This window comes from Chiloscyllium punctatum, chromosome 30, assembly GCF_047496795.1.
Source record: "Chiloscyllium punctatum isolate Juve2018m chromosome 30, sChiPun1.3, whole genome shotgun sequence".
Lineage (NCBI taxonomy): Eukaryota > Metazoa > Chordata > Chondrichthyes > Orectolobiformes > Hemiscylliidae > Chiloscyllium > Chiloscyllium punctatum.
In genome coordinates this window covers 13,939,195-13,966,843 of record NC_092768.1, presented here as the reverse complement: position 1 = coordinate 13,966,843, position 27,649 = coordinate 13,939,195, and the positions used below count along the sequence as shown (strand labels likewise).

General features: G+C 46.8%; 1 protein-coding gene across 1 annotated transcript; it reads right to left on the bottom strand.

Annotated features, from left to right (window-relative positions):
- Positions 1-10,807: 10,807 nt before the first annotated feature.
- LOC140455093 (zinc-binding protein A33-like) lies at positions 10,808-19,595 on the bottom strand. The gene is made up of 6 exons (XM_072549756.1): positions 19,062-19,595; positions 17,741-17,830; positions 17,387-17,620; positions 13,871-13,893; positions 13,675-13,784; positions 10,808-11,393 (listed from the first exon to the last, which is right to left on the bottom strand). The coding sequence occupies exons 1-6, from the start codon at positions 19,593-19,595 to the stop codon at positions 10,846-10,848; spliced, it is 1,539 nt and encodes a 512-aa protein (XP_072405857.1). The 3' UTR covers positions 10,808-10,845.
- Positions 19,596-27,649: the final 8,054 nt, after the last annotated feature.

Sequence of the window (27,649 nt, the reverse complement as noted above, 5' to 3'; positions counted from 1 at the left end):
AACAGGCTTATTAAAATTATGGTTTGAAAAGGCCTTGGATGTTAAAAGCTTGACGAAATAACTGTACACAGGGCAATCTTACAGTGCTGAACACAGCAGACAGAGTGTGACTGTACACGGGGCTATATTACAGTGCTGAACACAGCAGACAGAGTGTGACTGTACACGGGGCTATATTACAGTGCTGAACACAGCAGACAGAGTGTGACTGCACATTGGGCTATATTACAGTGCTGAACACAGCAGAGTGTGACTGTACACGGGGCTATATCACAGTGCTGAACACAGCAGACAGAGTGTGACTGTACACGGGGCTATATTACAGTGCTGAACGCAGCAGACAGAGTGTGACTGTACACGGGGCTATATTACAGTGCTGAACGCAGCAGACAGAGTGTGACTGTACACGGGGCTATATTACAGTGCTGAACACAGCAGACAGAGTGTGACTGCACATTGGGCTATATTACAGTGCTGAACGCAGCAGACAGACTGTGACTGCACATTGGGCTATATTACAGTGCTGAACGCAGCAGACAGAGTGTGACTGTACACGGGGCTATATATTACAGTGCTGAACACAGTAGACAGAGTGTGACTGTATATGGGGCTGTATTACAGTGCTGAACGCAGCAGACAGAGTGTGACTGTACACGGGGCTATATTACAGTGCTGAACGCAGCAGACAGAGTGTGACTGTACACGGGGCTGTATTACAGTGCTGAACGCAGCAGACAGTGTGTGACTGCACACGGGGCTGTATTACAGTGCTGAATGCAGCAGACAGAGTGTGACTGTACACGGGGCTATATTACAGTGCTGAACGCAGCAGACAGAGTGTGACTGTACACGGGGCTATATTACAGTGCTGAACGCAGCAGACAGAGTGTGACTGTACACGAGGCTGTATTACAGTGCTGAACGCAGCAGACAGAGTGTGACTGTACACGGGGCTGTATTACAGTGCTGAACGCAGCAGACAGTGTGTGACTGTACACGGGGCTGTATTACAGTGCTGAACGCAGCAGACAGTGTGTGACTGTACACGGGGCTGTATTACAGTGCTGAACGCAGCAGACAGAGCGTGACTGTACACGGGGCTATATTACAGTGCTGAACACAGCAGACAGAGTGTGACTGTACACGGGGCTATATTACAGTGCTGAACACAGCAGACAGAGTGTGACTGTACACGAGGCTGTATTACAGTGCTGAACGCAGCAGACAGTGTGTGACTGCACACGGGGCTACATTACTGAGTCAAACACAGCAGATGGAGAATGACTGTACACAGGGCTATTTTACTGTGCTGAACACAATTGACAGAGTGTGGCTGTACACTGGGCAATTTACCATGCTGAATATAGTGAACAGAGTAACTGTAGATAGGGCGCTATTACTGTACAGAATACTGTGGGCAGTGTGTGAATATACAGGGCAATATTACTGTGCTGAACACAATGGACAGTGTGTGACTGTACACAGGGCTATATTACTATTCTGAACACAATGGATAGAATGTGACTGTACACAGGGCTATATTACTGTGCCAAACACAATGGACATTGCGTGACTGACACAGAGCTATGTTACTATGCTGAACCCAATGGACAGTGTGACTGCACAGGACTACATTACTGTGCTGAACACAATGAACAGAGTAAGACTGTACACAGGGCTACACTATTGTGCTGAACACAATGGATAGAGTGTGACTGTACACAGGGCTACATTACCATTTTGAACAAAGTGGACAGAGTGTGACTGTAAACAGGGCTATATTACTACACTGAACACAGTGGGTAGAGTGTGACTGTACACAGGGCCACATTACCATGCTGAACACAATGGACAGAGTGAGACTGTACACATTTCTACATTACTGTGTGGAACACAATGGACATAGTGTGACTATACACAGGCTATAATACCTTGTTAAACAAAGTAGACAGAGTTTACTGTACACAGGGCTATATTACTATGCTGAACACAATGGACAGAGTGTGACTGTACATGGTGCCACATTACTGTGATGAACACAATGGACAGAGTGTGACTGTACACGGGGCTACATTACTACAGAGCTGAACATAGTGGACACAGGGTGACTGTACACAGGCTACATTACCATGCTGCAATCAATGGACAGCGTGTGACTGTGCACAGGTGTATGTTGCTGTGCGGAACACAATGGACAAGAGTGTCACTGTACGCAGACCTATATTACTGCATTGAACACAGCGGACAGTGTGTGGCTGTGCACAGGGCTACATTCGATGGAAAGATGGACCGAAATCTTCCTCAGGGAGACAGTGAGGTCTGCAGATGCTAGAGGTCAGAATTGAGAGTGTGTTGCTGGAAAAGCACAGCAGGTCAGGCAGCATCCGAGGAGCAGGAAAATCGACGTTTCAGGCCGGAAACGTCGATTTTCCTGCTCCTCGGATGCTGCCTGACCTGCTGTATTTTTCCAACACACTCTCAACCCCGAAATTCTCCTTAGCTAAACTAAAAGCAAAATTCCAGAAACCGCTTCACAGAATGTGATACACTTTAAAGCGCTTGGGTAGCACTTTATTTTGAAAAACCGAATATCAAGAAGCTTATGGGCATCCGGTCAAACCCATTCTCATTTAGTTTCTCGGTAACGGGCCAAACCAATCAAAAAAGTGTTCTTCCGGCTGTCACTGATTGGTTCGCTCTATTAACTTATCAGAATGAAGTTAGTGCTGCCTCTCGGTCACTGAGCTGCCAGTTTCCGTTGGTTGGTAATGAAATTCCCAGTTTGTCACTGGTCCGAAAATACACAACTCATTCACAACAAAGAAGGGGAGGACTTGCACTCTTCTGGCACCTTTTCACAACTTCTTGACATTTAAAGTCAATGACACACCTCCGTGCAGTCACTGATGTGATATAGGAAACTCGGCACTCAGTTTGAACACAGCAAGACCCAACATTCGCCAACAAAATAGTGGCAGATTTTTTTTAAGAGGGCTTGACAATAAATGTTGTCCAAGATAGTGGGTGATAACTCCTGCTAAAATTCCAATAGTGCTCTGCACGATCTTCCAAAGCTTTGAGTTTCACATGAGACCTGAAGCTAATGTGCTCGTCAATGCAGTACACCATCAGAACCGCACTGTCGTCCAACTCTACTCTAATTTGACACAATGCGATGGAAAGACATATGCTGACTGCATGCTAACAAACTCAATAGCAGCAGGGACCATTGGAGTACCAGTACAAGGGAGAACTCAAACAAGACTCAGTGTTCCCTCAACATCACATTGGCAGGAGCGTCAGCTTCAGTTGTGGACTCAGTCTCAAAGACAAGATGCCCAAACCTCATGACGAGAAGCATCAAGGAAGAAACATAGATACAAAATACCTGATGAGCCTCAGTCTACGACAGATGTCACTTGGAGGGTTTGGACCTGTTGATCTGTTTAGTCCAGAATCACAGATCTGAATAAGAAGCATCCAGTCCACTCCACCCCCACCTCACGCCCTCTCATACTCTAGTCTCTTTGGCTAATTTGAGCATCTCCGATTCTTCCAATGATGATACACCAGAGCGACAACAGCAGCTAAGGACATTCAAAGCAGTTACTGCTTCAACAGTTTCAGGGATGAATGATTTTCAGAGTGAAATATCGATTGGAATGAGACAGAGGTCTCAAAGTGTCGGCACAGTAATGATGTACTGAATGTCCTGTTTCTACACTGACTAATTCCCGCAGTTGGAATGATAGTCCATACGGTGGTCCAATAAAAGGTTTGGTTCCTATTTTCCACATTTCCTATCCCGTTAAGAAGGACCCAAGCAGAAACTGTAACATCAATGTCAAGACTTCCTTAAACCCGACCTGGAGTTTTCTCAGAGTATCATATCTGTTTTGTCTTTTTCTTTCAATCTTTGCTGCCTCTGTTTATGTCTTCCTTAATAAAAGCTACAAATAAACATTTTGCTGAACTCCCTGAAAAACTGTTTCCTTGCCGTATTTCCTTCAGAAGATATTAATTAAAATTCTGAGATAATATTACGCACTACAATGTTTGAAAGCCATACTTGCAGAAGCAACATACAGTAATTCATGGTGAATTTACATTTATTACACCAGGGGAGTTCTGAAGTTGTAAAATTTGAATGAAAAAAATTATTGAACTTACTTCCATGGTAATGGGCGGAGAGAGAGGGATAATTGATGACGTTTTTATGCAGTGATGTCAACATTCATTTTGTCCGATAACACAACCCACTCCCTATGGCCATTCTCTGACCTGCCTCACCTCCTTCTCTGCTGAAGCTGTCCTCAATGCCTGCCTGATCTCCAGAACATGTTACTCATACTCTCCAGCTCAGCCTCCCAACTTGCACACTCCATAGGTTTGAGATAATCTAAAACTCTGCTGCCTGTGTCCTAAATTGTATCAAGTCATATTCAATCCATCATCGTGTATCTAACCATCTGAGACTCAGCCTCTGGAATCTCTCCTGCCTGCTATTGCCTTCTCTTTTAAGATTTTAAAAATCACTTGTATTGACTAAAATTTTGGTTGGATCGTAATGTCATCTCCTTTGGCTCAGTGTAAACCTTTGTGTGTTTACACTCCTATAAAATCTATTTTACTGAGATAATGACACTATATGATTAGATTCCCTACAGTGTGGAAACAGGCCCTTCGGCCCAACAAGTCCACATCGACCCTCTGAAGAGTAACCCACCCAGACCCATTTCACTCTGAATGATGCACTTAATACTAGGGGCAATTTAAGCATGGCCAATTCACCTAACCTGCAAATCTTGGACTGTGGGAGGAAACCGGAGCACCCGGAGGAAACCCACACAGACACGGGGAGAATATGCAAACTCCACACAGACAACGTCCCAGGTGGAATCGAACACAGGTCTCTGGCGCTGTGAGGCAGCAGTGCTAACCACTGAGCCATTGTGCCACCCATTAAATATAAATTATTGTTTTTGTCCTAATCTGCCACGATATTTTAAATTTGTAATAAATTTGATGATCCCTCAGATTGTATATCCAAAATTATGAAGCTGACTCAATATTGACAACAATTATGATTTTATTTGAACATAAATGAGTTTCAATGTATAACAGTATTTGGAGTTTGATTTGCGAAAAACAATTTTTAAAAAATTTGTTTGTGGTATGTAGGCACCATTGCCTAGGCCAGCATTTATTGCCTGTCCTTCATTGCCCTTGAGAAGATGGTGGTGAGCTGCCTTCTTGAACCATTATATTCATATGCTATGGGCTGACCCACAATGCCATTAGCGAGGTAATTCAAGGATTTTGACTTAGCGATACACTTCCAAGTCAGCATGGTGAGTGGCTTGGAGAAGAACTTGCAGAACGGGGTGTCCCCATGTACCTGTGCCTTTGTCCTTCTAGATGCAAATAGTTGTGAGTTTGCTGACTGAGGAGACGTTGCAGTGCATCTTGTAGATGGTACACACTGCTGCTACTGAGTGTCAGAGTTGAGAAAGTGAATGTTAAAGATGGTGGGTGGGCTGTCAATAAAGCTTTGTTCTTGATGGTTTTGAGTTTTTCTGAATGTTGATGGAACTGTAACCATCAGGCAAATGGGTATTGAGAATCACTTGCCCAATTCTCCTCTGAATAGCTAGCTCCCAATGCCTGTTTCTGTATTCACACAGACCTGCAGCAGTCTTGTGTTCCTGCTGATCTGAACGTCATGATCAAATATAGAAGCATTGATATAAAGTGCTTTAATCCTCTAAAAATGCTCAATCTTCCTGAGATAAAGTCCACCTCCCAACAAAATAGGACATGTGGAGAAATACATGCAGTGAATGGAAACAGTAGGTTCTGTGGCCAAGCCCTGACCTTAGGTTCTACTTCCCTGTCTTGTGGCCTCCTTCTGTGCTGGCTCATCGTCTGGTTCTACACCGTGATAATACATTTGTGATACCCCTAACAAGATGAGATGATATTACTGCAGGCAGCAACCAATAGAGGTCTTGTTTTTTGGCAAAGCTTAAAGGTCAGGGAAGAGATTGGAAAGCTGAGCATGACATGATCATTGACCAGAAATTACTAGCTGAGGTCCCTGAAAAATCCCAGCCTGGGTTATATGGGCAAAGGGGGGGGGCACAGTGATGAGATGGAGGACAGGAAAAATTTCTGACTGTAACAGGCTGCTCCTTTTTGAGGTAGTTTAGGTGTTGGAGGTGATTTCCTCGAATTCCAGGAGCAGCAATTGCTGTTTTATATGCTGTTGCATTGTTTTGGAACTTTGGAGAAGAAAAAGTCAAAATAACGTCACTTTTAAAAGGGAGAGGTACAAACAAAGACAGTACATGGTGAGGTCAGTGCAGGAAAGAGAGAGAGAGAAAGAAACCTACACTGCTACCTGACACAGCAGTGAACCTGCGCAGTTACTGCCTTTGCTGTTTGAATTCATGTATCGCTGGACATTGGAGAGCATCTGGGAAAATTAACAAACAGTGAAATTCACACCTAATCTTGGAGGAACCTCTATGGGAGAGGTCACAGCACAGCGACAGATAAATGGATAGATTTAAGTGTGGCCTCGGGGCCTTGCTATAAGTCTGCAGTAGTGAATAGAGTGGGTTCTTTCTTGAGTATATGTTTTATTGAGATATATCTCTTGATTAAACTTAAAAATATAAGTCATACATATTGTTAGCCTGGAGGACTGTTTTGCAGAGGAATAGGATGGGGCTGTTTTCTGGGTCTGCAGATTGGAAGAAGCAAAAGTGGCCCTTAGTAGAGTGATATGCTCTTCTTGTCACATGTGGGAGTTTAGGGAGAGTTTACGTGTTACTGAAGATTATAACTGCAATAAATGCCGTTAATTGCGAATCCGATCAGATCGAATGGATCAGTTGGAGTGACAGTTAGAGGCAATGAGGAATTTACAAGAGCAAGGGGGTGTGATGGATGGCAGTTATAAGGAGGGAGAAAAGTCACAGATACAGTCACATAGATGGATTAACTCTAGGAAAGGTAAGAGAGGTAGGCAGGTAGTGCAGGAGTCTTCTGTGGCTATCCCCATCTCAAACAAGTATGCTGTTTTGGAAAATGTAGGGGGTGATGGATTCCCAGGGAATGTAATATGATCATCCAAGTTTCTGGTATTGAGAGAGGCTCTAATGCAATATGGAGTACGTTGGGTTCTAAGAGATCGATTGCGTTAGAGGACTCTCGCGTCTGAGGTACAGACAGATGTTTCTGTGGTCAGCAGCGAAAAATCAGAATGGTGTTTTGCTTCCCTGGTGCCAAGATCAAGGATGTCTTAGAGAGGGTGCAGAATGTTCTCAAGGGGGAGAGGGCCCAGCAAGAGGTGATTACACATATTGGAATCAATGACATAGGAAGGGAAAAGGCTGAGATTCTGAAAGGAGAATACAGAGAGTTAGGCAGGAATTTAAAAAAAAGGTCCTCGAGAGTAGTAATATCTGGATTACTCCCAGTGCTGCAAGCTCGTGAGAGTAGGAATAGGAGGATAGAGCAGATGAATGGGTGACTGAGGAGCTGGTGCAGGGGAGAAGGATTCATATTTTTGGATTATTGGAATCTCTTCTGGGGCAGAAGTGACCTGTATAAGAAGGATAGATTGCACCTAACTTGGAAGGGGACTAATATGCTGGGAGGGATTTGCTGGGTGTACCCTAGACCTTTGTTGAAAGCTAAGGAAGTGATTGCTGGGCCTCTTGCTGAGATATTTGTATCATTGATGGTCACAGGTGAGGTGCCGGAAGACTGGAAATTGGCTAATGTGGTGCCAATGTTTAAGAAAGGTGCTAAGGACGAGCCAGGGAACTATAGACCAGTGAGCCTGCCATTGGTAGTGGGCAGGTTGTTGGAGGAAATCCTGAGAGACAGGATTCTATGTATTTGGAAAGGCAAGGATTGATTAGGGAGAGTCAACATGGCTTTGTGTGTGGGAAATCATGTCTCACAAACTTGATTGAGCTTTTTGAAGAAGTAACAAAGAGGATTGATGAGGGCAGAGCAGTAGATGTGATCTATATGGACTTTAGTAAGGCGCTTGACAGTTTAGCAAGGTTAGATCTCATGGAATGCAGAGTGAACTAGCCATTTGGATACAGAACTGTAGAAGACCGAGGGTGCTGGTGAAGGATTGTTTTTCAGACTGGAGGCCTGTGACCATTTGAGTGCCACAAGGCTCGGTGCTGGGTCCACTACTTTTCATCATTTATATAAATGATTTGGATGTGAGCTTAAGAGACATAGTTAGTAAGTTTGCAGGTGACACCAACATTGGAGATATAGTGGACAGTGATGAAGGTTACCTCAGGATCTTGATCAGATGGGCCAATGGGCTGAGGAGTGGCAGATGGAGTTTAATTTAGATCAATGTGAGGTGCTGCATTTTGGGAAAGCAAATCTAAGCAGGACTTATGCAATTAACAGTAAAGTCCAGGGGAGTGTTGCTGAACAAAGAGATCTTGGAGTGCAGGTTCATATTTCCTTGAAAGTGGAGTAACAGGTAGATAGGATAGTGAAGAAGGCATTTGATATGCTTTCCTTTATTGGTCAGAGTATTGAGTACAGGTGCTGAGAGGTCATGTTGTGGTTGTACAGGACATTGTTTAGGCCACTTTTGGAGTATTATGTGCAATTCTGATCTCCTTCCTATCAGAAGGATGTTGTAAAACTTGAAATGGTTCAGAAAAGATTTACAAGGTGTTGCCAGGGTTGGAAGATTTGAGCTACAGGGTTGAATAGGCTAGGGTTGTTTTCCCTGGAGTGTCGGAGGCTGAGGGGTGACCTTATAGAGGTTTATAAAATCATGAGGGCTATGATAGGAGAAATAGATAAGGTCTTCTCCCTGGGGTAATAGGTTTAGGGTGAGGGGGAATGATATAAAAGAGACCTCAGGGGCAATATTTTACCGAAGAGGGTGGTGCATGTATGGAATGAGTTGCCAGAGGAAGTGGTGGAGGCACTTTTAAAAGGCATCTGGATGGGTATATGAACTGGAAAGGTTTGGAGGGATATGGGCCAGGTGCTGACAGTTGGGACTAGATTGGGTCGGGATAACTGGTCGGCATGGACGATTTGGACCGAAGGGTCTGTTTCTGTGCTGTACATCTCTCTGACTCTATGAGTCTGTGTTTGCTGCTTTCACCCCTCTGTTTCTGACTATCCCTTCAGGGTAAGTGAAGGTTAGCAGAGAAATCCAGACCTTGCCCTCCTGCTCAGGGTTCCACCACAGGCAATAAAGCATAATCGGCAACCAGGGAGGATTTCAGCGCTCCTGCTCCCAATTCTTGGTTTGAATCCCTTTTAAAATATTACACATGATTCCATCAGGTGTATGACTTGCTCATAACTCATCATTTGTCCAGTAATGATGTAGATTTTTAATGATGGAATACACAGCTGCTGTGAAACCAGAACGGCTCACTGAATTGTACAAAGCAGGCTGACTGATTCAAAATCACTTTTAAAAAGTGATAAACCTGGTAATGACTCAGTGCCTCATCTTAAAGAAGACAGTGAGTTGCTGAATCTAAGGTGTGAGAAATACTACGACAAGGGATTTCCCTTGAATCACAGCTCACGGCTTCAATATCGATACACCAGCTGGTTTGCTGACACTCAGCAATTACATTCTCAAAAAAATTAAGCCAACCAAACAAACTTTCAGACCCTTCAGTCCATCACAAATACTATCCCAGGGGCCAGGACATACAGAATCTCTCAGATTTTATGTGGAAACATAAAGAATGAAAAACAACAATCTTTTGACTGAGCAAGCACCAGATTAATGTTCCATGTATGTGTAATAAGCTGGTTGTTAAAATATTCACAATGTTGTCATTTGCTGTATTTTTATAATTTTGAAGAAAAATCAACACAACAATAGTGTATTTTGCTAATGCTTAGGGGATGAGGGAGTGGGAGAAATGTTAGGACTTTGCAAGTGCTTATATTTTAAAATGTTCCCCTTAATTGGAGGTAAAACATGTCTTGAAAATTTGCTGATCACCCCCAAACTCTGCTTGGTCCATTGATTTCATTGTCACGGGGAAGGAGGCACAGGCCAACACCTATGGAAAGTTGAGAACCAGGTTTTAAACTCGAACAGACAGGAAAAAAAGGGAGCTGTTTTCTGTTAATTTAGATAAATGTGAGGTGCTGCATTTTGGGAAAGCAAATCAAAGCAGGACTTATGCAATTAACGGTAAAGTCTGAACACAAGCAGTCGGACTGAGAAGACGGGCTGAGCGAGAATGCTGCTGGGTTAAGAGAAGTCAGGAGAATACTGGGAAGAGCTGGCTTCCTGAACAGGAAGAATGGGATTTTAAGGAATTAGGAATCAAAGAATCACCAGAGTAGGGCTTGTGGGTTATATCGGTTGGAACTAATACCAATAGCATATGCCAAAGGGGTTCGAGGGGTAACGTGTAAATCAGGCGGAGGTGACTTTGGCTGCAGCCCATGTTAAACCATGCGCCCTTGGAGAAAGGGACTGAGGGAAAGTTGCTTCAGAAAAGGCGCCTGGAAGCAGATGAAGGGAGGAGTGAGCGATGAGGAACAGACAAGACCATCAGGAGCAGCACAGCCAGAGGGAGACAGATGACAATGCAGCACCAAGAGGTGGGCACCCGCTGCCTGATATGGGCACCAGCTCCACTGGGCGGGTGGTACCACAGACGGAACGGGCCACATTCCCCTGCCCTGTGCTAGACTTCACCCCCAAAAACGGGTCCATGTCTGAGCTGCGGGGAGAGAGAGAGAGAGATTGAGGGATGGGAAGGTCGGTAATAAACCGGGAAGCACCGGGACTCAGCGTTTCAGCCTTTAATGAAATCTGGACTGGCAGATTTTCAGCGGCTCGGAGCGCTCCCCGTGCCCGCTCAGGCAAGGGCTGAAGAAAGGGTAAAGTTTCTCGGTGAACAGGTCAGTGAAAGTGTGCAAGTGGGACATGTCGTCCGCGTTGTAGAAGGAAACCTGGCCACCCTCGTAGTCCAGGTAGACGCCGATTTTGCGAGGCCTGGCGTTGGGTCTCAGGGGGGTGCGAGGCACTGAGCCCGCCTTGTAATCGTTGCCGTTCCTCAGCCAGACGATCCAATAGCCGGCCTGCGGGATGGCCGTGATATCTCCTTTCCTGTTGATGGACTCCTTCACCACTCCAACGTCCCACTCGGAGCTCTCTCCCACGGCCACCTCCCAGTAATGCCTCCCCGACACGAATCCTTGGGAGCCCAGCACGCAGAGAGAAGGGTTGAATCTCTCCGGGGTGTCGGGGAGCTCCTGCTGCTGGTTTGCGTATCTGACAGTGGTCAGGTCTTCTGATATGAGGAGCCAGGAGTGAGCTGTCTCAGGATTCAGGGTCACTGAAGCCGGAACTGGTAGAGAGAAAGAGAGAGATAACACAAGAAACCATGCAGTCTGCAACTCTTCAGCTTCGATTTATCCAAAATCTGAAAGGCTTTATTCAAAAACATTACGTTATACTTTACTCACTGCAGACCCTTGAAATCTGAAATTTAACAAAGCAATTGTGATTAGTGTTCAGCAGCCAGCAGCATGCCTGTGGAGGGAGAGAAACAGCGTTAATGTTTTCGGTCCCATCAGTAAACCTTTTTTTTTTCAGAACTAGAAACTGTGCAAAGTGAAGCTGGTCGAACACAGACTTTAACAAATGCAGAGGCGGGGAAATGGGGTTGGGGCAAAACAAAACAACAGGAAAATTCTGGGCTAGTGTGGATGAAATGAGGAAAGCGATGATGGTGAAAGGCAAAAGGGGAATGGTACTGGACTGAGAAAAGAAAGAAGAGGTAAATCTGGACCATTACCAGCAGCAGCTGTTGGCTATCAGTGGCTGGGCTGTCTTGGACGTGACACTTTTGTGAAGAGTGTGCCAAATTATCCAGCCAACGTCTGACTGGAAGAGCTGGCACTACCTGGCATATCAGGCCAATACCTTTCCACCTTCCCTTGCTAAAACATAAATATTTATTGAATTACTGCTGCAAATATTCTCCCAGACAAGTATGTTTTTGTAGCACCTAATTGCTGTTTGTTTCTCCACAAAACCATCCTGCAATCACCAGTAACTCCACATGTGAGAATCAAGGCAAGTTATAAAATGGATTAGAAATGGAAGGATATATCAATGACAGGGGGAGTTAAAGAGTAACACAACAGGGACATGCAAGGTTAAAAATGTATTATCAGAGATGCTGAAGCAGCACATGTTCAATTTATGGACAGTGTAGGCCACTGGACCTGAATTAGGAGGCAAAAACAATGTAAGCAGTGCACTGCCCCACCCACCCCTTTCCATCATCACATTCTACCCCAAGCCTGAGGAAGCCCCATCGGTCCATACAGCCAGCCACAGTCTCACCCTGGGAGTGGAAGCAAGTCATCCTCATCTGAAATGAACCACTAATGATGGTGATATTAAATCCAACAGGATCTGGACAATACCCAGACTTGGATTGACAGGTGGCAGGTAACCTTTTGCCATGCAATGCCAGGTAATAACCATGTCCAATAAGAGACAATCGAACCACCGCCCATTGCCATTCAGTGGTGTTACCATCACTGAATCCTTGACTTACAAGATTATTATCAATGACCAGAAACTCAACTGGACTCGCCACATAAACATCATGGCTACAAGTGCAGAAAATGACCCTGCAACATCAGAGAGTGACCCCACACCATCAGAGAGTGACCCTACACCTCCAAACAGTGGCGCCACATTATCAGAGATTGACCCCACACCATCAGAGAGTGACCCTACACCTCCAAACAGTGGCGCCACATTATCAGAGATTGACCCCACACCATCAGAGGGTGACCCCACACTGTGAAGCAGGAAATCTATACCATCGACCACGCAACCTGCACAGAAACAAAAGCAGAAGTTGCTGGTGAATCTCAGCAGGTCTGGCAGCACCTGGAGAGAAAGCAGAGTTAGCGCTTCAAGTCCAGTCATCCTTCATCAGAACTCAGATTTCCAGCCTTCACTGTCCAGTTTGCTTTCAGTGTTAACCTTCACAGAAGCAGTGTTAAGTGAAGGTCTCTTCCTCACTAGCACAAGGCTGAAAGGTGGTTGACCAAGAAAAGATACCACAAACAGAATGAGTTCAATCAGTCAAGGGTTTGGTGAATCTCAAACAGACCTGGGTACTCCTCCCAACTCTGTGTAAAATTCCCACTTTTGGGATGAGCTGGCCAAGGTCAGACCTTGAGAAGGAGCACAAAGAGTAGTCCATATCTGGACGTATGTTTTTAAAAGGGCTCCATTTCAAAATGACACAGCGACCCTTTCTCCCCATCTTGTCATTCAAAAAGGAAACATGAAAACTTGATGACATGTCAACACACGAGTGTTAAGCACACTTAGTTACAACACATATACAGTTGTAACAATGTTTTAGATTTGTTCTCAAATGCCTGATGTTGGTGGAGAATCTTGCAGTGAATAGGGTCATTGTTCAGCCTTGAGGGCAGGGACATGGTAACTTTTGGTAGATGTTCACTTGTTGTAACAGCTCACGAGATACATTAAATCAGACACAATATTATTAACGTATCAGACCAAGGTTCTCAATTTCCCAGACAATGTCCCAAATGAGTGAGAGTTGGAATGGTTCCAGGAGGAAAACCTCTCACCTGGACTGATGCTCTCTGCCATTTCCTTCCAGGCACTGTATTGCAGTGGTCCTCGGAATATTCCCATCGGCAAGCAGTCAGTGGCCAGGAGAAGCTGGCCTGAGTCCTCGCTGATGACAGAGAACAGCAACATTACACGGTGGAAGTGAGGACAGCTGGATGTGTCAGGTCACAGAGAGTCATTGGCAGCACATACCTCATGTGTTGTTCAGCTTGATCCTAAAACACAACCAACAAACAGGTCGAGCTGAGTTCCACTGGATAATGACGTCAGGGGAGAAAGAAAGGGAATGATTCATACACTAAAACTGAACATAACCAGAGCCACGGGGATACAGAAATGGCAGGAAGCCATTCTGCCCCCTCTCTCCAACCTGTTCTGCCATTGAACTATGACATTTGTTCTGTGATCTTATCTTCATCCATCCTACCCCTCTCAACTTGTTTCCATAGCGTTTCGTCAAATAGGAATCAGTGCTGGATATGAATCTTTCAATTGTTTTTCTCGCGTGTGGGGAGTGATTTCCAATCCCCTTTGGGTCCTGGGGAGTGTTGCTGAACAAAGAGACCTTGGAGTGCAGGTTCATAGCTCCTTGAAAGTGGAGTTGCAGGTAGATAGGATAGTGAAGAAGGCGTTTGGTATGCTTTCCTTTATTGGTCATAGCATTGAGTATAGGCTTTGGGACATCATGTTGTGGCTGTACAGGAAATTGGTTAGGCCACTTTCGGACTATTGCATGCAATTTGATCTTCTTCCTTTGGAAGGATGTTGTGAAACTTGAAAGGAAAAGATTTACAAACATGTTGCCAGGGTTGGAGGATTTGAGCAATAGGGAGAGGCTGGGGCTATTTTCACTGGAGCGCGGAGGCTGAAGGGTGAGCTTATAGAGGTTTATAAAACCATGAGGGGCATGGCTAGGATAAATAGACAAGGTCTTTTCCCTGCAGTGTGGGCATCCAGAACTACAGGGCATAGATTTAGGGTGAGAGGGGAAAGTTTTAAAAGGGAGCTAAGTGGTAACTTTTATATGCAGAGTGTGGTGCATGTATGGAATGAGCTGCCAGAGGAAGTGGTGGAGGCTGGTCAATTGCAGCATTTAAAAGGCATTTGGATGGATATATGAATAGGAAGGGTTGAAAGGGATATGGACCAAGTGCTGGCAAATGGCACTAGATTAGTTTGGAATATTGGGTCAGCATGGAAAAGTTGAATCGAAGGGTCTGTTTCTGTTCTGTAATCTCTATGACTATGGCCTTCCTGAACTCATTGCTGAACAGTTGCCCTCAGGATATGTCATTGATTCGCACGGCACAGAAGAGGCCATTCAGCCCATTGAACCTGTGCCAGCAAATCTGTACAGTAATCGCACTGAGTCTTTGCAGCATCTCCACAGCATAAGTAGATGCCATTGAGTCTTGTCTTACTACACACTGAGAGAGACTGTGTAAAAACTAAATGCTCAGTTAAAAACATCAAGAATGTCGCAACATCTCCAGCCAGAACTCTGCATTTCACCAACTCTTTGTGGATCAGAGAAGGAGAGATTGAGGAGATTGAGACTGCCTTCTCTTTAGGTTTGAAGAATGAGAACTGATAACAGATTTCTCACAAGGTTAAACAGGGCCTCCCCATCCACAAAGGGATCGAGAACTGGGGGACACAATCTCAGGATAAACAGTAGGTTATTTAGAACTAAGATGAAGAGAAATTTCTTCTGAATCTTTTTTTCTCTACTCCAAGACCTGTGAAGATTCAAAAAAGATGTACAAGGATGTTGGAGGGTTTGAGCTACAGGGAGAGGCTGGATAAGCCTGAGCTGTTTTATGTTTTATCAAGAGAGGGATGATTAGATATTAAAGACCTCAACAAATATAGGATTACTGTGAGAAAGTGGCATTGAGATGGAGGATCAGCCATGATACAGTGACATGTAGGTTGGTGGAGTTGTGGATAGTGTGGAAGGCTGTCGTAGGTTGCAACAAGCCATTGACAGAATGCAGAACTGGGCAGAGAGGTAGCAGATGGAGTTCAACCTGGAAAAGTGTGAGGTGACACATTTTGGAAGGTTGAGTTTGAATACAGAACACAGGGTTAAAGGCAGGATTCTTGGCAGTCAGGGGAAACAGAGGGATCTTGGGGTACACGTCCATAGATCCCTCAAAGTTGCCACCCAAGTTGATAGGGTTGTTAAGAAGGTGCAAGCTGTGTTGGCTTTCATTAGCAGGGGAATTGAGTTTAAGAACCATGATGATATGCTGCAGTTCAATCAAGCCCTGGTTAGACCACATTTAGAATATTGTGTTTAGTTCTGGTCGCCTCATTATCGGAAAGATGTGGATGTTTTAGAGAGGTTGCAGAGGAGATTTACCAGAATGCTGCCTGGACTGGAGGGCATGTCTTATCAAAAAAGGTTGAGAGAGCTGGGCATTTCTCATTGGAGCAAAGAAGTGTGAGAAGTGATTTGATAGAGGTGTACGAGGTGATGAGAGGGAGAAAGTGAAGAAGGCTTATGCCTGAAACATCAGTTCTCCTGTTCCTCGGATGCTGCTTGACTGGCTGTACTTTTCCAGCATCAAACTTTTGACAAAGATGATGAGAGGCACAGATAGAGTGAATAATCAAAAACTTTTTTCCGGGGCAGAAATGGCTATCTCAAATGGGCATAATTTTAAGGTGATTGGAGAAAGTGGAGATGTCAGAGTTCAGTTCTTTACACAGAGGGTGGTGGATGAGTGGAATGCACTGCCAATGGTGGTGGTAGAGTCAGATACATGAGGGACATTTAAGCAACTCTTGGATAGGAACATGGATGATAGGAAAATGAAATGTATGTAGGTTAGCTTGATTGTACAGTAGGATGAAACGTTGGCTTAACATTGAAGACCAAAGGGCCTCTCGTGTGCTGTATTATTCTCTGTTCTATATTCTATGTTCTATGGTTAAGCTGAATATTGGAACAGGCTTGAGGGGCTGAATGGCCTCTTCATGTCCGATCTCTCACTATTTGCAGCTTTGCCTTCACCATCTAGTTCCAGAATTCCCTCGGTGTAGAGGTTTGATTGAGTTTTTATGGGAATACATGTCTTTTGGATGTGGTGTTAAACTCAGGCCTGTCTGCCTGTGCACTTAGGCCGAAGACATCCTGATATGAATTATGTTGGAGGAGACCACCACAGTTATCTCCCGGTGGCCGGTTTAATAGTTTTCTGTTAATCAAAAGGATTATCTGGTCAATGATACATTACTTTCATGGCATCTTGCTTTGTACAAATCAGCTGCAGCATTTCCTTCATTAGGCTGGTGACTACACTACAGCATAATACTTCGTTCGCTGACACATCTTGAGGCCAGTGCTACATCTGGGACAAAACCCATCAATTGGTCATCTGCCCCAACCTTATTCATTGGTTGGAAGTCAGTGTTTTTATGGTCAGGCTGGCTTTGGGCACTATGCAAAGCTACATTGTTGTCTTTGCAAAACTAAGCTGTCTTACATGATTGAGTCACTAATGCTAGGAACTGGTCCTCACATGGGTCTGAAGCGAAGCTAGTGCATTCCCTCGCTCCCAACTGTGGGTGAAGCTCAATACAGAGAAGGAATGATGGAGGTGGAAGGAAAGCAAAAAAGTTTTCTATTCCCCCATGTTGCTCACTGGTTGTTTGAAAAGGGTTGAGGGTGGATTTACTGCTCTGGGAGACAGTGACACCTACCATTAAAAAGGCAATGGTATCCTCCTGGTCCAGCTGGGATTGTGATCTCGACAGCTTTTCCTGGATGTCATTTAGATTCTGCTGGATGTCCTGCAGGTTTCTCTGCAGCTTGTCCGAGATCATCTCCACATTCTCCTTCAGTTCTAAAATCAGTCGCTTCTCCACCCTCATGAGGACCTGGTGCATCTTCGCAAACTCCGAAGTAACAAACTGCTGCATCTGGCTCGTCTGATCCTACAGGGATGACAACTTTATCATCACAGCAGAGAGAAAGGGAGGAGAGGGCGGCGGACAAGAGAGGCAGGGAGGTACAAGAAGAGAAGTGCGATAAAGAAGGGCAGATCAAAAACTTACCCCGACCTCCAAACCGTGCTTCTGTGCTAGTTTAGCTTCCAGGAGGGTGGACTTGGCTCGGAGAATGTCAGACAGGGATGTTAGTTTTTCCTGAAATTCAGATGCAGAGGGCGAATGAGTTTGTTCACAAATTGAAATGTGCGGGAAATGCCACTCGAGGATGTGGCAAGATCTGCTGTCACACCCACAGAACTCCAGCCTCATGTAAACCGCCAGGAGTGGGCCATTGTTACAGAGGCACCAAACTGTTACAGTGTGGAAGGAGGCCAGTCAGTCCTTGGTATTAGCTCTCCAAATGAGGACAGTACTCAGCACTTACTCCCTGTCACCCGGCACCTTTTCAGATGAGCATCTATTTCCCTTCCAAATACCTCTACTGTCCCACCCACTCTCCCTCGACAGTGTATTCCTGATCCATTCATGTTGTGAGAAACTTTTTCCCTTTTCCTGTTGTTTTGGCTTCCTCGACCAATTACTTTAAAATCTGTGCCCTGTCATCTTCAATTCTTTCTTGAGTGGGAACATTTTCTCTCTCTCTCTGTCTGTAACTGAAGCCCTTCAACTTTGGAGCCATTGGTTTCAATCAAGAATCATAATGCTCTCCGTTGACTGGCTGTTGGCATGAAGTTAAGTTTGCCCCTTGTTATCGGCCCAGCCATGGCAAAATGGGGCATACACCAAAATGACACCAGAGCAGATTCAATGGGCTGAATGGCCAGCTCTCCTCCTACATGGCCTTACGGTCTTACAGCAGTGTCCTGTTAAATACAAGGGGTATGTGTTTCCACAAGACTAGACAGGGGAGAGATTGGAAGGGTGTTCCCACTGACCGGGAGTCAGAACCAGGGCTCACGGTCTAAGGATATGGTGTGAACCATTTCGGACTAAGATGAGGGGAGATGTCTTCACCCAGAGAGTGAGGAGCCTCTGCAATTTGCAATCACAGAAAGCAGTCGATGCTAAAACATTGTATGATTTTGAGATAGATTTGGATGTAGCCCTCGGGCCTAAAGGGATCAAAGGATATGGGGGAAAAGCAGGGACATACTGTTGAGTTGGATGCTCAGCCATGGTCAGAATGAATGACAGAACAGGCTCAGAGGGCCGAATGGCCTACTCCTGTTTCTGTGTCCCGATGTTTTCTGAAGAAGTCACATTGGATTCCTCCCTGAATCTGGCTCTCTGTCCACACAGATCTGACTAGAATTGGGCAGTTTTGTTTTTTGTTCAGCCCGCAACATTTCCGATTTTCTTTCAGAATTCCCAGCATTTTTGATTCTCTAAGATAACTTCTTAATTTAAAAAAAAACACTTTTTCAACCTTGTACATCTCTACGGCTTCGCTGATGAGCATGAAGTTGTGGGAGCGGTGGTTCTGACCCCCTCTGCTGTCCAGGCACATCACACAGATCAGCTCCTTGTCGGTCTCACAGAACAGCTTCAGCTCCTCTCGGTGCTGCCAGCAGTACAAGGGGAGCAGCCTGGGTTCTGTGCCAGGGGACGGCTCTGCAGCCCCGGGCTCCTGGGGGCCTGGCCACGGGCTGCTTGCAGCTTCCGGCTCCCTCCATGGCTGGCCCGCTAGCTGGGCTCCGGTTCCACCCTCCTGCTGCTGGATCAGGCTGCGAGCCCGTTCCGCCAGGTTCCCCAGCGCCCGGTTCGGGCGCAGCGTCCTCTCCCGGAAAACCTCCCTGCACTCGGGGCAGGAGCTGGCCTCGCTGTCCTCCCAGTAGCGCCGGATGCATCCCTGGCAGAAGTTGTGGCCGCACTCCAGGATCACCGGCTCGGTGAACAGGTCCAAACAGATTGGGCAGTTCAGGTACTCGGCCAGACCCTCCGCCTGCTGCCTGCAAGCCATGGCCTGTACCTCCCACCCAAATTGCAGCGTTAGTTTCCGCTGCTTCTGAAATTGCCCCTGTTCCTGGCAGCAGCCGCGCCACTAACTCCTGCAATGACCCTGAGGCACAGCAACAAAGTATTCGTCCTTGAGCTGAGCGATTCTATTGGCTTCCTGCGATTTACTGACTCTATTTTGTTTTAAGAAGTCGATTAGAGTTTATTTTTCTAACAACTGAGTTCTTTGTTTGTGTTATAGCAGGGGAACAGACCCTTCAATTCAACTCATCCATGCCAATCAGATATCCCAAGTTCATCTCGTCGCATTCAACATAAATCCATCCCATTCATATACCCATCGGATGCCTTTTAATTATACCAGCCTCCACCACTTCCTCTGGCAACTCATTCCATACACGCGCCACCTTCTGCGTGAAAATGTTGCCCTTAGGTCCTTTTTAAATATTTCCCCTCTCACCTTAAAACCTCTGCCGTCTAGTTGTGAACTCCCACATCCCAGAGAAAAGACTTTGTCTATTTACCCCTCATGATTTTATAAACCTCTATAAGGTCACCCCTCAGCCTCCAATGCTCCAGGGAAAACAACCCCAGCCTGTTCAGCCTCTCCTTATAGCTCAAACCCTCCAACCCTGGTGACATCTTTGTAAATTTTTTCTGAACCCTTTGAAGTTTCACAGCATCCTTCATATAGCAGGAAGACCAGAATTGCACACAATATTGTATTCATTCATGGTATGAGACCAGTATTTAACTGGAGCTTATGCCATGCTGCTGTTGAATGAGTGACCTTTTTTCAGCGTGCAGTCAAAGTTGGCCCCATCACTGTGTGTCTGGAGTAGTGCAGATTGGATCGGACTCACAGATTTCCTTCTCTCAGTTCTTTTTTTTTTAACAACAATACCGGTGACGGTTTTTCTTACCGAGTCAAGATTTGTAATTGTAGAGTCTATGAATTAAATTTGAATTCCCACCAGTTACCCAGGCAGAATTTGAACCCACTGTTCCTAGAACAGGCAGTGCTGGAGACCCTTGGACACTTTGCAAGGTTTAATGGTTCAAGGCAGGTAGGGCTGAAGAGCTAGGGTTATGTGCTGTTGACAAAGAGAGTGGAGCAGTGAGGAGGACCGATGCTGAGAATGCTCAGAAAACAAAAACAGCAAAGGGGGTGTTGATAATATTCGACCTGTGGTACAGATGTAATGAGGGTATTAATGACAGAGAATAGCAGCAAAGAGGTGGGGACGGAGTGGAAAGGATCTCTGGAGCTCTGGATTATTGATGTTGTTGATATACCAGTTTCTGTACACAGAGGGGTCTCGGAAATATCCAGCTTTTTCCTCAACTGAGGCTAGCCTGTCACCACAGGACCCTCAGTCATGTCCAACACTTCTGCCCTCACCTTTTCTCTTCCTTCCCACCACAACAATAGAGACCCCTGTCCTCACTCTCCACCTCACCAGCCCGCACATTCAAAGGACCGTAAGATTGCCATTTCCATTGTCTACAGCGAGATCCCACCACCTGGTACAAGTTTCCCTCCCCTCCTTTGTCAGCTGTCCACAGAGACCATTCCCTTTGGGACTCCCTGGTTCATTCCCCCCTCACTCCCCACACCCCCATGCAACCTTCCCATGCAATCTCAGAAGATGGAACACTTGGCTATTTCCCTTCTCCCTCTGCGGTATCCAAGGCTCCAGACACACCTTCCAAGTGAAGCAGAAATTTACCTGGACTTTCTCTGCACCTTCTCTGCAGCTGTAACACCACATTCTGCATTTTGTTCTATTACCCTGAGGCACTTATGCAAGGTATAATTTGTCTGATTAACATGCAAAATTTCATTGTGTCTCAGTACTTGTAACAATGATGAATCAAATCAAATCACAGTATGCTCTCCTGTACATTGGGAGCATGAAACACAGACTGGGCAACTGCTTTACCGAACACCTATATCTGCCCAGAAAAGTGATTCCAAGCTTCCAGTTGCCTGCCACTTCAACCCCCCTGCCCTGTGTCCCCCGGCCAACATCGCTGTCTTGTGGCTGCTGCAGTGCTCCCATGAGATTCAGTGTAAGCTGGAAGAACAGCATCACGTTTCCAGTTGGGGAGCCTGCAGTCTTCAGAACTCAGAATCAAGGTCAGTAACTTTAGAACATGAACATCTTCCATGTTCTAACACCTACCATTGCGTCCCAGGCTCTGTCATCACATGACCTGCTTTCACCACATCCAACTGGTCTTCACCCGCTCATTATCAGCTTTACTTTCTCCTGAGCAATTATCCAAAGACTTTCCAAGCCCTTTGTCTCCCAAACTGTTGTTTTCTCTCTATTTTGGGCTCCATCCCCTCTTCCTCTCACCCATTATCTGCACCCCCGGTCATCAGAATGAATACTACCTTTTCCTGTCTACGATCAGTTCTGAAGAAGTGTTGCTGAAGTTGAAACATTAACTCTGTTTCTCTTTTCACAGATGCTGCCAGACCTGCTGAATTCCTCCGGCATTTTCGGTGTTTGTCTCCAACATCTGTCGTTCTTTGCTCCATTAAACAAGAAACAATTTCTTCTGTGGCTGTTTTATTTGCATTGGCATCTCAGAAGAATAACCATGTATTTGCTTAATATTTGTTGGGATACTGAGGACACTGTAGGGATGTGGAATGCACTGTTCAACAGGTTCATAGATTCAATCAGAACTTTCGAAAGGCAATTTGCGATCTTCTCAATGAGGGAAGTCAAACAGGGTTACGGGGAAGAGTTGGGAAGGTGGGACATATCAGAGGGCCAGCAGGGGCATGATGGGTCAAATGGCCTCCTCCTTGTCTGGATGATTTCTGTAATAGGTTCATAAATGGAGTTGTGTTAACGATGGCAATCTTTCACACGCAAGGACAATCCAGATGAATGGGTTGAGGTTTTGGTGGAGACTTGGTGGGAATTGCCCAGTATCCTGCCTCAGAGGGGTGGTCTGATATCTGGTACCCTACCTCTGAGGGGCGGTCTGATATCTGGTACCCTACCCCTGAGGGGCGGTCTGATATCTGGTACCCTACCTCTGAGGGGCGGTCTGATATCTGGTACCCTACCTCTGAGGGGCTGTCTGATATCTGGTACCCTACCCCTGAGGGACGGTGTGATATCTGTTAGCCTGCCCCTGAAGGACGGTCTGATATCTGGTAACCTACCTCTGAGGGGTGGTCTGATATATGGTAGCCTACCTCTGAGGGACAGTCTGATATCTGGTAGTCTACCTCTGAGGGATGGTCTGATATCTGGTAGTCTACCTCTGAGGGATGGTCTGATATCTGGTACCCTACCCCTGAGGGACGGTCTGATATTTGGTAGTCTACCTCTGAGGGGCAGTCTGATATCTGGTATCCTACCCCTGAGGGACAGTCTGATATCTGGTAGCCTACCTCTGAGGGGTGGTCTGATATCTGTTAACCTGCCTCTGAGGGGCGGTCTGATATATGGTAGCCTACCCTTGGTGGGGCGGTCTGATATCTGGTACCCTACCTCTGAGGGACAGTCTGATATCTTCCGTCGCCTCCGCCTCCGAGCTTACTTTCACAATCAGGACTCCTGCCCACCTCCAACACACTGCATCCCCCTGGACACCCCGCGCTGGCCTATTACCTGCCCTCGACCTCTTCATTTCCAACTGCTGCCGGGACATTAACCGCCTCAACCTGTCTACCTCCCTCCCCGACTCCAACCTCTCACCCTCACAATGCGCAGCCCTCCAATCCCTCTGCTCCAATCCCAACCTCACCATTAAGCCAGCGGATAAAGGGGGCACAGTGGTAGTCTGGCGCACTGACCTCTACACCGCTGAAGCCAAACGTCAACTCAAGGACACCTCTTCCTACTGCCCCCTTGACCATGACCCCACCTCCCATCACCAAACCATCATCTCCCAGACCATACAGAACCTCATCACCTCAGGAGATCTCCCACCCACAGCTTCCAACCTCATAGTCCGGGAACCCCGCACTGCCCGGTTTACCTCCTTCCCAAGATCCACAAGCCTGACCACCCTGGCTGACCCATTGTCTCAGCATGCTCCTGCCCCACTGAATTCATCTCTACCTACCTCAACAATGTCCTATCCCCCCTCGTCCAGGAACTCCCCACATACATTCGAGACACCACCCACGCCCTCCACCTCCTCCAAGACTTCCGTTTTCCCAGCCCCCAACGCCTCATCTTCACCATGGATATCCAATCCCTCTACACCTCCATCCGCCATGACCAGGGCCTCCAAGCCCTCCGTTTTTTCCTCTCCAGACGTCCCCAACAGTACCCTTCCACTGACAGTCTCATTCGTTTGGCCGAACTGGTCCTCACCCTTAACAATTTCACCTTTGAATTCTCCCACTTCCTCCAGACCAAAGGGGTAGCCATGGGCACACGTATGGGCCCCAGCTATGCCTGTCTCTTTGTTGGCTACTTGGAGCAGTTGATCTTCCATAATTACACCAGCACCACTCCCCACCTCTTCCTCCGCTACATTGATGACTGCATTGGCGCCACCTCGTGCTCCCGTGAGGAGGTTGAGCAATTCATCAACCTCACCAACACATTCCACCCTGACCTTAAATTTACCTGGACCATCTCTGACACCTCTGGCCCCTTCCTGGACCTCTCCATCTCCATTAATAACGACCGACTTGACACTGACATTTTTTACAAACCCACCGACTCCCACAGCTACCTGGATTACACCTCTTCCCACCCTACCTCTTGCAAAAATGCCATTCCGTATTCCCAATTCCTCCGCCTCCGACGGATCTGCTCCCAGGAGGACCAGTTCTACCACAGAACACACCAGATGGCCTCCTTCTTTAGAGACTGCAATTTCCCTTTCCACGTGATTAAAGATGCCCTCCAACGCATCTCGTCCACATCCCGCACCTCCGCCCTCAGACCCCACCCCTCCAACCGTAACAAGGACAGAACGCCCCTGGTGCTCACCTTCCACCCGACCAACCTTCGCATAAACCAAATCATCCGCCGACATTTCTGCCACCTCCAAACAGACCCCACTACCAGGGATATATTTCCCTCCCCACCCCTTTCTGCCTTCCGCAAAGACCGTTCCCTCCGCGATTACCTGGTCAGGCCCACAACCCCCTACGACCCACCCTCCCATTCTGGCACTTTCCCCTGCCACCGCAGGAACTGTAAAACCTGTGCCCACACCTCCTCCCTCACCTCTATCCAAGGCCCTAAAGGAGCCTTCCACATCCATCAAAGTTTTACTTGCACATCCACTAATATCATTCATTGTATCCGTTGCTCCCGATGCAGTCTCCTCTACATTGGGGAGACTGGGCACCTCCTAGCAGAGCGCTTTAGGGAACATCTCCGGGACACCCGCACCAATCAACCACACCGCCCCGTGGCTCAACATTTCAACTCCCCCTCCCACTCTGCCGAGGACATGGAGGTCCTGGGCCTCCTTCACCGCCGCTCCCTCACCACCAGACGCCTGGAGGAAGAACGCCTCATCTTCCGCCTCGGAACACTTCAACCCCAGGGCATCAATGTGGACTTCAATAGTTTTGTCATTCCCCCTTCCCCCACCTCACCCTAGTTCTAAACTTCCAGCTCAGTAACTGTCCCCATAAGTTGTCCGGACTTGTCCTACCTGCCTGTCTTCTTTTCCACCTATCCACACCACCCTCTCTTCCTTGACCTATCACCTTCATCTCCTCCCCCACTCACCCATTGTACTCTATGCTACTTTCTCCCCACCCCCACCCTCCTCTAGGTTATCTCTCCACACTTCAGGCTCACTGCCTTTATTCCTGATGAAGGGCTTTTGCCCGAAACATCGATTTCGAAGCTACTTGGATGCTGCCTGAACTGCTGTGCTCTTCCAGCACCACTAATCCAGAATCTGGTAGCCTACCCCTGAGGGACGGTCTGATATCTTGTAGCCTACCCTGAGGGACGGTCTGATATTTGGTAGCCTACCCCGAGGGATGGTCTGATATCTGGTACCCTACCTCTGAGGGGCGGTCTAATATCTGGTACCCTACCCCTGAGGGGCGGTCTGATATCTGGTACCCTACCTCTGAGGGGCAGATTGATATCTGATAGCCTACCCCTGAGGGACGGTCTGATATCTGGTAGCCCACCTCGGAGGGACGGTCTAATGTCTGGTAGCCTACCTCTGAGGGATGGTCTGATATCTGGTAGCCTACCTCTGAGGGACAGTCTGATATCTGGTACCCTACCTCTGAGGGACGGTCTGATATCTGGTACTCTACCCCTGAGGGACGGTCTGATATCTGGTAGCCTACCTCTGAGGGACAGTCTGATATCTGGTACCCTACCTCTGAGGGACAGTCTGATATCTGGTACTCTACCCCTGAGGGACGGTCTGATATCTGGTACTCTACCCCTGAGGGGCGGTCTGATATCTGGTACTCTACCCCTGAGGGGCGGTCTGATATCTGGTAGCCTACCTCTGAGGGGCGATCTGATATCTGGTACTCTACCCCTGAGGGACGGTCTGATATCTGGTACTCTACCCCTGAGGGACGGTCTGATATCTGGTACCCTACCTCTGAGGGACGGTCTGATACCTGGTACTCTACCCCTGAGGGGCGGTCTGATATCTGGTACCCTACCTCTGAGGGACGGTCTGATATCTGGTACTCTACCCCTGAGGGATGGTCTGATATCTGGTACCCTACCTCTGAGGGACGGTCTGATATCTGGTAGCCTACCTCTGAGGGACGGTCTGATATCTGGTACTCTACCCCTGAGGGACGGTCTGATATCTTGTACTCTACCCCTGAGGGACGGTCTGATATCTGGTAGCCTACCTCTGAGGGACGGTCTGATATCTGGTACTCTACCCCTGAGGGATGGTCTGATATCTGGTACCCTATCCTTGGTGGGGTGGTGTGATATCTAGAAGGAGCTGATCTGAGGACGGCCGGCTGAAATAACAAATGCAAAGTGCCTGGAGGCTGAAGTGTATTATCGGAGATGCATAAATCTGGCAAAGTCCATTGGTGAAGTTCATATAGATTTGGACTGAGGGAATGGTTACAACACTGAAGGAGTCCATTCAGCCCATTGTATTGTGGCTGGCTTTCTGCAGGAAGACCTCACCATGTCGTACTGCTTATTGGACCATTTCCTCATCACTCTGCACATTTCCCTCTTCTGATAAGAATCCAGTTGTTTCCTTGAGTACTTCACTGAACCTTCTTCCTCACATTCTTAAACTCTTCAGATCCTAACCACGTGACCCATTAATTTCTTTTTCCCATGTGTGTCTGTTGCTTTATTTGCCAATCATCTCAAATCTTTTGTTTTGAATGATCCCTCTAACAATGGAAACAGTTATTTAGCATCCAGACTCCTCTCAGGTTTTAATGCCTCTTATCAAATCTCCTCACAACCTTCTCTCCTTCATGGAGAACATCACCAGCTCTCCAATCTCCCACAACTTCATTTTTCTGAATCTCATCTATATTGTCTCAAATGCCTGTATGTTCTTCTTTTGGAGTGGTGTTCAGAACAGGACACAATACTTCACGTGGTGTTGAGTCAGGGTTTTGCTGAGCTTTATTACAGTTTACTTCCTGTTGGACCTGATGTTCCGTACTTTTAAAGCCCAGCATCCCACACATTGTTACTCACTTTATCTGTCACAGAGTCATAAAGATGTACAGCATGGAAACAGACCCTTCGGTCCAACCCGTCCATGCCGACCAGATATCCCAACCCAATCTAGTCCTATTTGCCAGAACCCGGCCCATATCCCTCCAAACCCTTCCTATTCACATACCCATCCAGATGCTTTTTAGTGTTGCAATTGCACCAGCCTCCAGCACTTCCTCTGGCAGGCCATTTCATACATGCACTACCCTCTGCCTAAAAAAGATGCCCCTTAGGTCTCTTTTATACCTTTCCCCTCTCACCCTAAACCTATGCCCTCTAGTTCTGGACTCCTCCCCCCCAACCCAGGGAAAAGACCTTGTCTATTCACCCTATCCGTGCCCCTCATGATTTTATAAACCTCTATAAGGTCACC

Excerpts from the sequence above, each read along its gene's own strand:
- LOC140455093 (XM_072549756.1), bottom strand. The coding sequence starts at position 19,595 with ATGGCTTGCAGGCAGCAGGCGGAGGGTCTGGCCGAGTACCTGAACTGC. Across the intron at positions 17,831-19,061 it reads AAGCCGTAGAGATGTACAAG|GAAAAACTAACATCCCTGTC; the intron begins GTTGAAAAAGTG and ends TCTGAATTTCAG. Across the intron at positions 13,894-17,386 it reads ATACCATTGCCTTTTTAATG|GATCAAGCTGAACAACACAT; the intron begins GTAGGTGTCACT and ends GTTGTGTTTTAG.